This window comes from Gouania willdenowi, chromosome 13 (assembly GCF_900634775.1).
Source record: "Gouania willdenowi chromosome 13, fGouWil2.1, whole genome shotgun sequence".
In the NCBI taxonomy this organism is placed as follows: Eukaryota; Metazoa; Chordata; class Actinopteri; order Blenniiformes; family Gobiesocidae; genus Gouania; species Gouania willdenowi.
In genome coordinates this window covers 9,721,663-9,739,044 of record NC_041056.1, presented here as the reverse complement: position 1 = coordinate 9,739,044, position 17,382 = coordinate 9,721,663, and the positions used below count along the sequence as shown (strand labels likewise).

General features: G+C 36.4%; 1 protein-coding gene across 2 annotated transcripts in view; it reads left to right on the top strand.

Moving 5' to 3' along the window:
- Window positions 1–409: 409 nt before the first annotated feature.
- Window positions 410–17,382, top strand: part of robo1 (roundabout, axon guidance receptor, homolog 1 (Drosophila)) — a 267,005-nt gene continuing 250,032 nt past the window's right edge. For both annotated transcript variants that reach the window (XM_028463842.1, XM_028463838.1), the window contains exon 1: window positions 410–516. In XM_028463842.1, coding sequence (XP_028319643.1) covers window positions 423–516 — 94 coding nt within the window. In that variant the 5' untranslated portion in view covers window positions 410–422. The remainder of the gene's footprint in view (window positions 517–17,382) is intronic.

The window sequence follows — 17,382 nt, the reverse complement described above, 5'->3', positions numbered from 1 at the left end:
ACTAAGAACTACAGAACAACCAAATATGAAATGGACTCCTAACCAGGACATAGATAAATGAAACAACAACAAAAAAAACAATTGCAGGGAGAGAACTGTTGGAACTTGAACCCACAATCTATCAAACTACAGTAGTATATGATTCTAGCTACACTGCACTGTTTCAAGCTGTTACAAACCATTTAAATGAAATACTAAACCGTAAGTTGCTCCTAAGAATTTCTTGGAATGGATGAAAGTGGCAGAGTAAAATGCAATAGGTTTTTTTTTTTTGTGAATAAAAATGAATAATAAAAGCCTTGATCTTGTGACTTGTTCCTCTGCTGATAAAACAAATACTTTGTATCCTTTTGAAGTGTCACTTCTAACAGTTTCTTTCTCTCCCTATCAGTTTCCTATCTAATGATGCCCAGCCAGTGAGAATGGTAATGCGTGGCACGTGGTCAGGGGCCACGCCCCTCTTCATTATGGTTTTGCTTAGGATGGCTCCTGGCCAAGAAGTTCCTGTGGTCCCAGGTAAGACATTTAATGCCTCTCTAAGCCGGCATGTCCTTTCATTGGTCATCAAAGCTTTGTTGTCTGGCTCCATTTGTTTGTTTGATCATAGTGTGCCTGACACCATTGTGACAGCCTCAGTGATTTACTGTTGACACATTAAGTGTAACAACTGTTTTAAATCTAGGTTTAACAAACTCGTATCTCCCTTGTTTAATTTAAGTTTTTATTATTAGTTTATTAGTGTCCTTTATTAGTGTTTTGAATCAGTTTTAGAGAAAGTACTGTGTTTTCAGGGACCTGTTTTGATTATGAATGGGAAAAACGTCAAAGTGAAAGGTACAAACTGATGTTTTTTTAATATGTATTTAGGGAAACATAACCATTTGAATGCTCCATGTGGTGGAAAAACCTATCCCAATCGAATATTATTTTTATTAATTTGATGTGTGTTTTAGCTACATATTTTATGACATGTCGTAGCTTAGTAAATCTGATTTGGCCACATCTACACCTGACCACATATGTTTTTTTTTTTTCAAACCTTTACATTTTGATTTTTAAGAGTCCAATTTTTTTATTTACTTTAAGCTCATAAAAAATATTTTTGCTGTGAAATCTATTTTACTGTAATTGCAATAAATATTTGAGCTATATTTGGTTCTTTTTATTTAGGATGACCGAACACCTCAGGGTAATGTTGTAATGCAAGTTTTTTGCATTTTTCCTTAATTTTCCATTTAAAATGAGATTAATATCATTATGTTGGACTGTTTTACTCTAACTTAGCACACTATTACTAATGCTCATATTGTCACAACCATTTACACTTGTTTTTTTTTTTTTCTGATGTGCATTTAAAGCTCCGTCCTCACTGCTATTCTTTACTAAGAGTGAACTCAATCTGGGAGTATTTCTTTTCGTACTGCAATCAATGAAGTAATTATTGGTCAAAACAGAGTTGGCTCCTTGTACCTTGATTTAGTCGAATGGATGGGCTTGTTGAATGGTAGTCTTTTCAAATTCCCTCTCAAAGGACAATTTGTAATAAAGCACTAGGTTTGAGATAGCTTGTGATTAATTGATAAGCGTAAGGCATCCAAGAAGTAAACTATGAGCTTTCTTTTTCTGTTTCTGCCCTTATGAGAAAAGATGCATTTAAATGCTCTAAAGAAACGACGATATATCTACAAATCTATTTGCATGAGAAAAGGTTACAAGACAGTCTTTCATAGATAAGACATTTAGTGCTTTGGGCAAGGTAATTAGCTTTAGTAGCAAATCAGCCAAAGCTTAGGAGGGTACCAGATTTGAGTTATCACTTGTAGTTTCAACACATTACAGCAGGGCCTCCCAACCACCGAGACTTTTAATATTCTTTGGCTATAAAACAGAAGATGGTCTTTCAGCTCTTAAGTTTTTTTTTTTTTTTTTTACACTTAAACTCCTTTGAATTTCTTTGAGTGTTTCACATTCAGGACTAATGGTCCTGTTATCTGTGCATTCTGATGTTACGTCTCTAAATCATAAAAAATATTTCACACTTTTCTACAATTCATCCTGCAGTGTTGCAGTTTGACTCCTCCCCCATACAACTGTAGTAAAGATTTTAAATGCTTGGGCAGACTTGACCCTCATGACCTTGTGCAGGGGATGGAGCAATGATTGCTAACCAGCGTAGCATAAATGATACTGAGCACACAGCGCTGATACCAAGAGATTGTTGAGCACACACACACACACACACACACACACACACACACACACACACAATTGGACTGATCTTTAAAATACTACAACTAAATCCATTAGTTGAATTCAGGCATAATAGTAGCATAAGTATGATGGCTAACATGTAATGATGTAACATGGCTGAGTTGAGCTCTGCAATGCCGTTTTTGTTTTTACTTACTTTTGCTTACAAAGGAATTTCTAACTGAATTTTTGAATAATGCTTTAGTATTTGGAAACGATCGCTAATAAGGATGTCCCGAAACAACTTTTTCACATCCGATACAATGCCGATATTGTAGCCTTGAGTATTGGCCGCTAACTATATCGGACTGATACAATATCAGCATGAATCATACATACTTTTATTACTTATTTGTAGTGTGGAATGTTAGAAAAGGCTTGATCAAGTGATGTTACTCAAATAAAGAACAATAGTCAGCAACAGTAGGTATGAGAAAAACTGACCAATTTATTATATATATATACACACACACACACAAGTCCCTTTGTCCTATAGACCCCTCTACAAATGAGAATGAGTGCGTCCAGCCAATAGGCTTCGACTTCGTGTTTTTTGAGACTGTCAATCAAAGTGAATGCTGAACTGTGCACGGGAACAAGGCTGCAGGTCACAACAGCAAACAGGTAAATATGATTTTGGCTCTTACCTGACCCATAGACCTATATCAATGTGATCTTGTTATGTTCCGTGATGCGCGTGCAGAAAAGTAGAGGCTTCTGGTAGATTGCAGAGGCAGGGGGAGGAAGTGGAGCTGTTGAGGGTGGGGCATCGAGACGTCCTTTAAGAAACTCCAGATATCAGCTTTAACAAAGATTTTTAGATGATTGCATCAAATGTAGAAACTTTTTGTCCAATTGGTGATACAATATTTTGCACTGTTTTTTCTTAAATTATCTTACGAGGCATTAGCATAGAATAATCAATGGTCAGTAGAACAATGTGTAATGACAAAGGTTAAATGCATTGTTTCTTTTGACATGATGGTGTCACTGGATTGGTTTGAACAATGTAACAAAGGACGGAGGATGTCCACTTTCTACAGTTTTTGATAAATTCTTATTTAATGCGTAAAGAGAAATAATTCAGTAGGATCTTATCTGTAGCTCTGAAATGCCTGAATGGAGCAAACCATAGTAGAAAGTCTTCTGTGGTTTTGAATCACATTTAAATAATTTGGCTTTTTTGTGGATAATCCTTTGTAACACTTCCTAACAAGTAAACGACTGTGGACATGAGTCCTGCATGGTTATACAGTATTAGATTTCTATAGACACTGGTTTCCCTGAAAAATTAAACATGGATGGATGGGGAAGATTGAATATTTTCTTCTATTAAATAAGATAAAGAATAATGCATTTGGAAGAGTCAGTATAACCCCTTAGAGTCAGTATGAATCTCATGATAACCCCTTAGAGTCAGTATAACCCTCATTACAAGCCCTCAGAGTCAGTATAACCCCTCTGAATCAGTATAAACCTTTCAAGCCCTCAGTCAGTATAACCTCTTAAAGTAACTATAAACTCTCTGATCCAATTAGTTCAGAATTTATTATAATATATAAATATAATATTGAAAAAAAAAATTGATCAATAATTCTGAAACTTAGGCAAATGCCTTAGTAATCCTCTAATGCTGTGGTACCTTGGTCAGTAAAATAAGACTTAATGTGGTGGACGAGTTATTGGACATGGAAGAACAACACACCATACTATAATATTAATAACAATAATATTAACGATGATGAATAATAGGTCAGTTTAGTTGAATTCTTTATCACCTACTCCATACCTCCATACCCTACAATATTGTCATCATGTCCAGTTTGTATTTTGTCATATACAGTGATGCAATGGTAAAATATGTATGAATGTAAGTTGGTGAGTCTTTCCTAGTAGTTTGTTTATGATGTAGTTCAGACCCCTAAACCTAACACAAGCCATCCAGTTCTACTTTTGTCATTTCTCTTTGTTCAAACATATATAGCTGCATGTAATGTGTCACCTGGAAACCTCTTGTTACATTTAGTATTCAGCTGGCACACCACCCTCAGGGTGATTAAATATGTGGTTAATACAGCACCACGAGAGCTTTAAATTACACAGGAGCCATGCTGACCTTTTTAAATTACAGAACCAATTGTACAAGACGACAGAGGAAGTTTATAACAGGTAGTGGTAAGATGGAGCTTGGAGGAGAATGGATCTGCTGCTGATGCTCTCCATATTTCTGTTCTGCATTATAAGCATAAACCGTGTACCCTACGCTCATTGGTCTCAGTGGACAGTGGCCTTTGCTTCTTTTGTCTTAAAAAAGAATCTTGTGGCAAAGTTGAAGAGTCTTTCCAACCCTTTGACCACAACTAGATCTGAAGGTTGTTTCTGATTTAATTTAAAGATAAAACAAGACGGATCAAGCGTTTTCTCTTTAGCATCAGTCCCATCACTCCACAGAGGTGCTCATTTTTCAGGAGTAGTACCTGCCTTCATTGTTGAGGATATAATTCGATTTGCAGTTAATGCAAACATGTTTTGGCAGTTGGTAATAAAAGCTTTTTAGCCATTAGGGAATTAAAATAAGACTAAAAATGTACAATATGTATCTATTTGGTTTGCTGCCAGAAGACCAAACAATTCAGAAATGATTAAATATTGAAATTGTCTATCTTGAGTTAGAAACAATGAACTTATCTCAGAATTTTCAAAATGGTATGCAGGCATCTGATTGGTTCTTTCCATTCGGACCAAGTGAGGGGAATTTTTCAGAGGTTGTTTTTTTTTTCTTTTTTTTTCGAAAACTGTTTTTATTTGGAATTTACATAACATACAACATACAAACAACTTACAAATGTAACAAAGTAAAACAAAAAACAAATGCAACAAAAACCTAATAAAAATACATTGTCAGGGGCATTTCATGGGTGTATTTCACTTAAAGTCAACTTCTGCCTATTCTTTTCATGGGAATGTCCTTTAAGCAAGGGATTTTCAACTGGTGGGTCAGGACCTTAAAGTGGGTCGCGGACCAGTACTGGGTGGGTCGTGGACAGCTGGTCAAAAATAAATAAATATTTAATGTCTCTCATGTTGGACTTGCTGTGAAATGCATGTTGCACACAAAGATATATAGATTTGTTTTTAAAAAGATTACGTTTGGTTTTTTTAAATGAGCTGTTGAAAACACACAAACTTAGTCTGAAGAATTCTAAAAAAAGAAAAGAAAAACCAGTTTCTGGTTATGGCTTTTTTGTTTGCTATCAGTGAACTTTTAATCAGGTACCTGTCTTTTATTTGTGCAGCTTGTTCATTGGTTTATAGAATTCCAAATGCTACAAAGGTCTGATTCTTTTAGTTCTTTTTTCTCAATAGATAACGTATTGACTGCTCTCAGGATAGAAGGACCATTTCACCCAGTATCACAAAAATTAATTCCTGAACAGGATTGCAGAATCCACCTTTAACTGTTAGTCACATTATATTCTTTAACTAACGCACAAATATTCACAGTCATGGTCAATCACATCGTTGCACTTAAAATTGACTGAAGTTACATACTTTACATACTTGGGGGATGTAACTTTTCAGGAAACCTTTATGGTAAAGCCCTCAGAGGTGTAAAGAGTACTGATATTTCCTTCTCGAGTAGAAGTATTGTTACTTGATTAAAATTGTACTCAAGTACAAGTAAAAGTAAGTCATACATTAAATACTCAAGTACAAGTAAAAAGTAGCTCAATTAAATTGTAGTCAAAGTTTCTTGCCACGGTTCCCTTGCATACAGTAAATATCTCATGTATAAACTTAAAAAGGAAGAGACAAAATTTATATTTTATTTACAACAAAGGCATCTATATAAAATAAAAGGTTTGTCCTGTGTACTTGTAATCGATTACTTTTACCTCTGAAAGTCCTGTATTAATTTTTAATAAATGAAATTTAATTGAGAGACATAACTGAGGGACTGAATCCAAATTTAGTTTGTAAAAATAGTTTGCATTATTAATATTTATCATGCGGGTACTTAATTAGGGTACTGTAGGAATCTTCTTTCTCTCTCTATTTGGTCCCAGATCAGCATGGTGCTGTATGGATCTGATCCTGAGGCACATTTCCTTATCATCTCTCTGGCTCTCACCCCATCAGGCCAGCGTTTAATTACAATGCAGGGCACAAGCCAACATTTCCTCATCACGCTTTTCTCCACCCTCAGGCAATCATTTAATGAGGAAAACTCTGCTTCAGGAAATTCAGGCGTTCGTTTCATTGTTTTGATCTTGCGTTCGTACTCTGGCTTTTCCCTCACATTTTCAGAGTTGTGCTGTTTATTTCCTAAGCACTATGTGACAGCTCAGATTTTAGTGTCATCCTTCTTACTTTCTTTTTCACAAACACAATTATTCCTCCTGGGCTTAGACTTCAGTGTCATGAGTTTCTTTGTGTTGTTTGAAAGCTTAAACACTAGCTCCACGCAGTCACGTGTCGTGAGCTCTAGGGTAGGGTAGGCAGGGCGTTCCAAATCAAGACCACCAATGTCCACACCAATGACAATTTCATATGTTTCTGCTGGCAAGTGTTGATTCAATTAAGTTAAATTCAACTTTATTTGTATAGTGCAATTTACAACAATGTCATCTCAATGCACTTATCAAAATCTAAAATTCATAATGAGAAAAAAAAAAAACCCAACAAGATCCACATGAACAAGCATTTAGCCATCTAACAAAATCAATGTCGTAAAACACCATTAAAGAAACATAAACAATTATTTAATGTAGTCTCCTTGTGACACGGCAGCACATCCGTTGTTTGTGTTGGAAACACAGAAACACGGAGAATGACAACAACAACAATAACAACTCAGAACAGCCTCAGTGAGGCTCAACCATTCACTGTAGAAAATACAAACAATTTTCTGACCTTACCTTTGCTGAAGGTCTGGTAGCTCAGGTGTTGGTCTCCCATCTTTTAAAAGCTGTCGTTTTTCCTCAAAAGAAAGTTTCTCTGTCGTCTCTAGCGCTATCATCCTAGCTAGAGAATGTAGCAGCAGTGGTCATGTGATATCAATTCACTAATGTACGTATAGCATTTAGCATAGCACGGTTACGTCCAAAGGCAGCATAGAGAGCTGCCTTTTTACGTAAATGGTTTTCATCTTGGGGAACTGACTGGGCATGCGCAAACACATAAAAACATGCTATGGGAACAGAGGCAGAGCAGCAATGTGCTTTTGAGAAGGGGTGTGGCCTCCTCCTGCCTTACAGCAATTAGGAAATAGTGATGTTTAGAGATTTGGGCTATGAAAAGCACAAAATGCTGACACTTTCAAACTTATAGGTACTGTAGGCTATCGGAAATTGAAAAATAAATAATTTATAATTATATTATAATTAAAACAAATTATCAAAATATCCATTCACCCTTGGGTAGGCACTGCCTACCCTGACTGCACGTCACTGGCTCCACCTGACTATACCCTTAAGTTAGTCATATTTTATCCAAGCAGAAGTATAACTTTATTATTAATGACATGGTCAGACAGTGGAGGCTGTTATTTGTTGTAAGAGCTGTCATATTTCTCTATTATCTTTTACTCACTCATATATTTAAGCTTAAGGGGAATTTATGTTTGTTACATTGGCTCCAAATAGAAGTTATAACAAGGTGAAAAGAAACTTGAGCAAAGATACATACATAATTAAAAAGTAAACTATTGAGACCAAGAATAACAAAAATTAGATGAAGATTAAATACGAATAATCAGGAATAAATGCAAGAATATACCATTTTGAATGATCGATAAGGTGTTAAGACAGTTATGAGGTGTTGGCATATGCTAAGTGGAAACAAATGAAAACTGTTAGTTTGTCCACTTCTTTAATAACATGTTTGGATTCTGATTCTGTCGGCTCTGAATTACTCTATGAATAAAACTGTTAATTCTATAGCCACAAAGGAAAGTCATATATATATATATGTATTTATATTCTTTAAACCAAATAAGTTATTGCACGTTTTATTGATATTGAATGGAATTTTAATAAAATTTGACAACACACTACATTGTGATTTACTTTTGCTATTGCAGGTAAGACTTGGACCGTTTAATGTATTAAACTAAATCAGGCTGAATGGGTTTTGTTCTGTGGGAAAAAAAATCTCAAGAAATTCATAAAAAGAAGATTACAGTGCTTTCAAATCTGATTTAGTAGTCATAAAATTAATTAACTGCTGTCTAAACCCACCAGTTATAAAATTGAAGACAATCAAACTTGAAGTTAATTCTGTTTGTCTCTCGGCATTTGTTTAATTTTTAACAACTTTCACATCATTCTGCAAGCCACGTAATATTCTCCCTTTAAAATATTCATGCGAAGTGACAAGACAGTGGTGTGTTGTAAACATTTCAATCACTAGCATCTCTTTGGATTCATAAAATTCTGATAAAAGAAAAACAAAATAAATTGTCGTCAGATACAACGCTCCTGTATTGCTTTTGAATGTAATATAATCCACTGTTTGATCAGTCGGTGCAATAACAGTTTAGCTGCATGCAGGGGTGGAGTAGCACTTTTAACAGTGAGGGTGTTCTAAAGGTAGGGCAACCATTGGCTCACAATTCATTTTATTAAATTCATTTACTAAAACCTTGATAAAGCTGATATTAAGTGATAAGCAACATGTGGCTCCTTGTCTTAATTTGAATTATTATTCCCCCAGAAAACATTAAAAGGGGGAAAAATTGTAACCCCTTTTTATCTTTTAATTTTATCAGATTTTAGCTTCCTTTTGCCAATAAATATCCATTCTTCCTCATTTTTGTCCATTTTTGCAAGTTCTTCTTGACACTTTTAACTAATTTTTGTCTATTCCTTAACCAGTTTTTCCCACTTTTCATCCAAACCAGCTACCTTTTGTCCATTAAATAACCCTTGATTCATTTTTTTCCATACATTTTTTTTTTTCACTATTGTTTGCCACATTTAGCTCATTTAAGCTACCTTTAGCCATTACATGCCATTACATCATCTCTGTATTGTCCCACCTTTGGATGAGGAATAAACTTGATCATACTAAACTCGGAGTAAAGGGTATAGAGGATAAATTACTAAAATATTACACACTCACATTAAACTTTAGACTGTCTCATTGACAAATAAGATTTTGAAGATCTTGTCTTTGACTCCAATGATTTTTTTTTTTTTTGCTCGGTTTTGTCTTGATCTCGGACTAGGGATTTCGTGTCAAAGAACCAATCGTAGAGTAACCAATCAAACGAAGAGCAGATGTGATGACAAAACCCGACAAGCTTAGATCTTTTTCCCTAAATGGAGCCAGCAGAGGAAAATGGCGTGTAGTACGGTACAGACTTGCAGTTTAAAAGCCTCTTCTTGTTGTGGTTTTAACAATATATTCAGGTCTTTCAAAACAGAGCAGAGCGCAGCTCCGAACGTCTTCTCCGTGGTGGGCGCCATGTTTGTTTTGACACTGCTTTGCACAGGAGATGTGACGTTCTTTCTGTACGGCTCCGATTGGCTTGGTTTCTTTCGAACTGAGGAAGTGAGCAGAAAAGGCGCCATTACTATATGTTCTCGGTGCATTCTGGTCTCTGCAAGTCTTGGTCTTTGATAGTGTTGTCTTGAGTACAACACTAGTGCTCAGCCGTGATAATTGGCTGTGCAGACAGACTTTAAGATGTACATGTTTAAGAAACTAAATTAGTTTTTACAGTATGAATTACTTTGCTTCTGTGCAAATGTCTTTGTGTGCTAGTGTGTCTATGTATATGTGACAGAAAGAAGTGCAGAATTATAATTCACAGTTTCTAAAGTTATAAATTGAAAAAAAAGTTGAGCGAATGCTTATTTCTCCTTGAAAGTCTTTGGTAATGTTGCTTTGAATTGGAGCTGAAAAGGTTGTCAGTCTCACCGGGTATTCTGTCCATGTAGCCTAAATGGTCTTTATCAAGAGGTGAATTGTTGAGCTCAATTTCCCATGCACGCTCATCTTTTCCTTTTCCCAGCTGAGACCAGGTATTGAAGATGATCCCCTAATTCTGACAAGTGGCCATTTTACACTGAGGCTATTTCAGCTATTTCATTGTCAATCAGGTTGGAGCAAGAGTCCCAGACAGTGGCACAATGTGAGGCTTTAATTGTTTGCAATGCCTTCAGCCCAATGCTTAGCTTTGCTGTTTTGCATATGAAAGAATGCTCAAAGGGGACATGAGGGCTGACTCTATAGTCGAACCACTTTTTCCTCTTATTTTCTGACTTCAACAGTCAAGAGACACAGATGCATAGAAGTGCAGACAATCAATGGAAAAGATGAGAAGTCTTGGCCTTGATTTTTAATATTCCTTCGAAGAAAAACATGCAAAACCTTTGCTTTTGGGTTCAGATGGTATAAAATGAGTTTATAGTTTTTTTTCATCGCATGAAAACAGGAATTTACTCTAAAATATTGTTTTTGAATGTTTTTGTTCTTATTTTTTTGGACATATCTGACAGTTTGTCATTTAGTAATTTTGTGATGAACTTGTAATAAACACAACAATATTTTTATGCTGGGATTCAATGTAAAATATCACATTTACTCAAGTGCAACTTAAACTGTTGTATTCTTTGCTTGTAATTTATGGAGCACAATGGTATCTTTTATTAGTTTAATGCTCCTGATCAGAGCTAATAGTTGGGTTGCTACTTTGATATACTTAGTTCTGCATTGTATATTTTCAATGAACTCAAGAAAATCAATGCTATAAGCACATTGTGGTTCCTTTTAGAGCATTTTGCAATTGATTGTACAGTAACAATACTGTGAAAAGTCAGTAAAAATAGCTGTAAATAACAAACTACTAATAAAGATCAACTAAAACTAAATAAATGTACCAATGACCTTAAATGAAATCCGTTGAGTTTGCTGAACCATACCTTCCTGTTCAGTGGTGCTAATAAAACCGCATATCACGGCACTTTATTTGTAAGGCATAATGTAAGGTGCATTCATATGATATTAAGGAAGCTCAATGATCCACTTTTCTTTTAAAAGATCATTAAAAACTAGCAATATTCTCCAATTTAACATCTTTTGTACTAAAAGTTTGTTTGACTCTACATCTGCTATACTGTAGTTCATGCCGACATGGCTTTGGTCTATCTCAAATTTCTCAAGAAAAAAATAACTGAACTGTGACTGTAGACGAGCTAAACTGATAGCGGGCGGTCAGGCAGCCCTGGAATCTATTGTGGTTTTTCGGAAATGAAATGCTGCTATTTTATGAGTTTCCCTTATCTGCTCTTTATGTTGTCCCACTTGCACCTTTGCTATCTCTTCAGACACTCCTAGCCCGCCCGCACAGCCATTTGCTGCACACATAGTGGGTGGGATAAGAAATTGGAGGGAGTATTGTGAGGTAGAATAACTGAGAAAATTCCTGTTTTCATGTAGGGATCGTTAAGCAGAGAGATAAGAAAAGAAAATGGAGCTTCTTTTGTTAGAATTTGTGTTAAACCACATTGCTAGAAACGCTTCTCACTTTGGTTCCCACAATGTTTGCCTTTCTATGCCATTACTTTGTCTCCCTAAAATCTTACACTAAATATTCATCTGTGGATTGGCAGAAAATACAGTTTACTGCAGGATTGCCTCTGTTTGATGGGCAATACGAGATTTCCCAGGACAAAGTTCACTGATGATCATGTCCAGGTAATAAGGCTGATGTACAGCCCCATTAACCTAATGTTTGCTCCAGCTTCCTGCTGTGTTAATTAACCAAAGAGGTACTCATCAAGAAACTGCCTCATTACCATTTGACTGAATTCAAATGATAAAAGAGCGCAGCATCATGCCTTAATGCAGGGATTCTCAACCTGAGGGTCGCAAGACACTGAGAGGGGGTCACCAGATGACTTCAAGAAACTAAGAATATTTCAGCCCATACTTAAAATATTTTAACTTATTTTTATCACTTTTTCTTGCCATATTTTTGCTCCTTTTAATCCATTTTTGCTACATTACTCCCATTTCTGTCACTTCTTTATGAAATTTCAATGCCTTTTCTGCACTTATAAACCCGTTTTACCAATTTTCCCATCTAATGTCGCACATACTGACCCATTATTATCACTTTCATCATATTTCATACCTATTTTTGCCAATTTAAACTAATTGTTTATTGATAATGAAAGACAATTGAAAAAACAACTGAAATGCAGGGTCCTTCCGACAGTCAAGCGGTGGCTGCAGCTGCCCACACGGGTGCCTGATCAAATTTTTTATCCTATTATATCCTTATCTTATTAAGTATATTATAGGATAAGGATATTTGATCAGGCACTATTGGCTTCTACCTCTCCCATGCACATACTATTATTTTTATTTTTTTTGTATATTCATCTAAATTTATTGTTTTTTCTTTTTTCCTTTAATGGCTACTCTAAAGGGCTAAATGAAAACAAAAAAAAGAAAATGAAAAAAGACCATATATCGGTCGACCTCTAGTTCAAACACCTTCAGGTACAGTGAGGGTCCCTGGTCTCTGGAACTTTTTTTGGGGGGTCGCAGGCTGAAAAGGTTGAGAACCACTGCCTTAATGAACATTGAAATCAGAGAAGGGAAACATTAGTTTTGCATGCTGTCAGCATTAAATGACACGTAGGAAATTGTGTGCACAAAGAAAGTAGGGGAATAGTGTGGAACAAAGAGGATAATTGAAAAATCCTTTGCCTTTATCTCTCTGTGTGAACTTCAACGAGAAGCACGCTGACATTGGTTTTATTATCTCCAAGCATTGATGACGGGCTGGATGAGCGAAAGTGCTGACAAGAGGGAACGAGCAGGTGATCAGTCACCGGCTGGGTACCCATCACTGCTACTCAAGGATGCTCGGAGGACGTTGGCCTTTGTCACGGCGTTGCCTGGATGATGTGACCTTATGACGGGCCAAGGTGTGGGGGTTAGATGAACAAAACTGAACAAAGCTAGGAAAATAGGAACTCATGCAACCATGGAGGCACATATACCCTGAAGAGATATTGAAAGACATTTAGCATCCATTTGTTTGTCCAGACAGCTTGATTGTGGTGCCTTTAGGTTATTTATCTCAAGTGTCAGCATTTCTACTTTGTTCCTTTTACGTACAGTATATGCGTGATCCATAGGTAGACTTTTACCAACCTTTACCGTCTATATTAATGCCATGTTTCAGAGAGTCGGCTTGAAAGATGAAACACTTTCCCAATGTGTCTTTGTTCTTTACTTAGTTTTATTGCCCGTGTCTGTCACACTTTCATGCTTTGCTGCACATGTGCAGCCGTATACTCAGCATTACTTTTATCAGCCTTTTGAAGTCAATTGCACAAAGCATAGCTTGAAGGTTACCATGGCCCCGTGAGCAGCAGCCATTCACAAAAATATATTGATATATCCTTCATGATCATAGTATAGCTATAACATTGGTATTGGTCACAGAATTTAAAGCCTGGGTAGTTTTGATAGCAAGTTAATGACCAGTGTTTGAGAATTTCAGACTGATTGATCCATCAGTTTGTGCATGTGGTTGTAAAAGTTTTAGAAGTCAGAGGTATTAGTACTTTTTGATGGTATGGCCACTTAACGTGTAGGTAAATTTTGCTATTTTTTAGTACCTCTATTGTGTTTATTCTACATTTTTTATTTAAAGCGTCCAGCTCATTCAGACTCTCACGAAGAGCAAAATCTGGTTACAAGGTTATTTACCAGCTTGTCTGTAGTGGACTTTAATCTAATCCAGTTTTTCCCCAGTGGCCACGGTTACATGATGCAACTGCGCTTGGCGTAGACTAAAAAAAACAGGATGTATGTAAGGCTACATCGAGCGCACGGCATTGTGGGTGGTGAGGACGACCAGTGACTGCGCAAAACAGGGCATTAAAGCCACTAAAAGCACTTACACTTGTTGCTGCGCTATTGTTGAATGTTGTGAAAAAAATAAACGGAGAAGGCAGAAGTTTCTGTACAAACACGAAGATGAGAGCCTCTTCTTCGGGTTTCAGTTTTTGGCCAAGAGAAGTCTGTAGGTTTCTTCAAGACAATGGTGGAAAGTGCTGCCATGTCCTCGACAAGATTGACAGCCGTCAGATATCATTTCAGTTGGAGAATGGCAACTATATGTTCGTTAATAAAAGCCACAGCCATGGTGACATGACATCGACAAGTGATATGGGACATGGAGTTTCTCAAACTGATGATAGCATTGCCATCTGCGATTAACCTGTCAACTCGGATTTGATTTTCAGTTTGGATGTTACATTTGCCAACTCTTCAGATTGTCTTCCCCTTCTACAAATTATAGTGGGCAGCAGTTTAATAACTTTACTTGATCTGTGTGTGTGTGTTTCAATCAGTGTGTGTAGAATTGTAATGTGTTAAACCTTTTGTATGTGCGTAATTCAATGTGTGTCTGTACCTTGATCCGTGTGTTGTAACGTGTGGTGGTGATGTATGTTGCCGTGGACGTGTGCTGCTGGATAGCAAATTGAGCAAGATTTCTTGATTTCCACACAGTCTTGTTTTATTATACATTAGAAACATGAGCTTCACCACTCGCGTAAAGAGGAGGTAAAAAGAGGAAGTAAACGAAGAAGAGTGACCTAATAACCAAACCAAATTAAAAGAGGAGCCACCTTGGGGCGTTTTACATTCAAAAGTGACTGTTAGTGTGTGTGTTTCAATCCGCGTGTGTAGAATTAGGATTTGTAAACACAGTTGTCTGTGTAATCCATTCTGTTTGTCTGTATTAACACCGTATGCGTGTGTCTTTAAATTGGGTCACTGTTGGTTGTCTCTGTGCACAGGACTTTTGGAACACATTTGGCGAATGCTATCTAACTTTTTAATACTTGTATCTCCTGCAATACCGCTAGAAACCAGCAGTTGTCGCTGGTACCAAGTGATAGACCCTCCAGTTGGAGGCAAACTTCATAGTACACTTTTATATATGTTTTTTTTTTATAACTGTAACTTATAAGTCATATACATTATATACTGTAACTACATCATATAACTTATTAATAAAACACATTTATAAGAAACGCAGAAGAAGAGGAAGAGGAAACTACTGCTAAAAAACCTGAAGAACACTCGGTGCATGCACCAATACACCTTTAGTTGTCTTAACAAAGAGATTAATAAAGCTGATCAGTTATGAGGCGTCTCTATGGATACTAGATGATGACTCGATAAATCATTGCCTCGTACACAATCCGTGTACTGTTTGTTTTTTGGTTGTTTTGTTTTAAAAATGAAATTAAAATAACAAACTGTGGTTATTTTGTTTTATTACTTTAAAACCAAAGCAGAAAAATCAAAAACCAGACAAGCAGCAGTTTTCTGTGGTGTAATGAATCTACTGGTGCTCTTCCTTTGTTGTGATAAACTCCTTTGTGTTGACGGCTGAACGTGAGCATCTTGTTACTGAAACGTCTACAGACTGCATGAAAACAGGAGCTGAAACTGAAAACTGCTGAAATAAATCCTTAAGAGTCCTATTGTGTGTGTGAAGACCTGGTCCAGGATCTGTGGAAGGAAACCAGGTGCAGCAGACTTCTGTTCTCTGTGTGATGTGCTGAGTGTCAGTCACTTGGTACCAGCGACAACTGCTGGTTTCTAGTGGTATGCAGGAGATACAAGTATTAAAAATCTACGGATCGCAGTCGCCAAATGCGTTCCAAAATGTCCCGTGCGTAGAAAAAGCCAATAGGGTTTAATGACACATAATAATGATCCCGCCTAATAATGGTAATTTGAAATGAATTCTGAAAAATAGTTTTAAGTTGGCCACCTATGGCGGTTCCTTTTGTCTTCACACCTAAAATCTCTCCTGTGTCTGAGTTACTGTATATACAGCTTGATAGATATTTCTGTGTACCTCCCCCTTTATTTATACTGTGGTTATGGATTAGATTTACCATAATGGAAGGTCCTGTGAGCAGACATTAGAAATGTGTGTGTTAGGTGTGGCTGTTTTGGCTAATAATCAAATTTGTCACTTTCGTGGCTGCATGAAGTGACAGGATAATGCTGAATAGGCAACTCCAGTTCAAAATAAAAAGTCCTACTTTACATGTATTATTTCCTCTCTACCAAATAATGTTGAGTTGGAATATTGCGGTGTGGGTATATGGCACAATCATTTAGCTAAAGTAATAGACTTTATATCTGACATTATAGACTTAGGCAATCCAAGTCATTAACAGAGACGCCCAATATGCACAAAAATCCATTTCACTTATTAAACGGCTTCAGGTACTTCTTTTTCTAGTCTCCCTTTTTTCCAACTTTCAGATACCTATATGTACATTGAAAGAGATAATAGTCTGTATAATTGCTCTTTTTGTCTGTGCTAGTTGCCAGCAGATCAATTCCAATTTAGGATCAGATCGATAAAACCCGGAGTTCTTGTTCTGTAGAGGAGAAAAACACTCTCCCAGGATAAATATGGGCTAAAGTTAGAAAGCTAGATATTAGAGTTAAAGAGCAATTTTTTTTCGAGAGAGAGGCTGTTATTATTCCAGATTTTCTCCCCTATGTTTTATTTTAGTAGGAAACAACACAAGCAAAGAAACTAACCACTCCAATAAGTCATTTATACTTACAGTTACATGTGACATAAATGATTAAACATGTCTTTGATATAAGTGTAAGCAACAAATATATACAGTGATGAAGTGTATACTTTCATGTCCGAGGAGCACACAATAATAATAATGATAATAATATTGTTTAATAGACATTTTTTATGTATTTTGTCCGTTCAACCTGAAGGGATCAGTCAGGAAAACCTCTGTTGCTTCATTTTGTGCATTTTTTTTTTACTAAATGTGTTTGTTCCAAGGCAGAATATCAACAGTTATTGGTGGTAAAAGAGTGAATACAGTGGCAAATTTGTGAGCACATGAATCTTGATGATGGCCCTTTGCAGCCTTTTCGCTGCATGTGACAATTTCCTCTCTGTCTAATTGCATGTTTTCAGTGAAACTAATTACACCCAGTACCATATATCACTGCAACAGTGTAAAAACTATAAAGTTGACAGTCTTCACTTCATTTCTGCTCATTTCCATATGAGCAGCAGTGCTGAAGACGCCGTCATCCAAC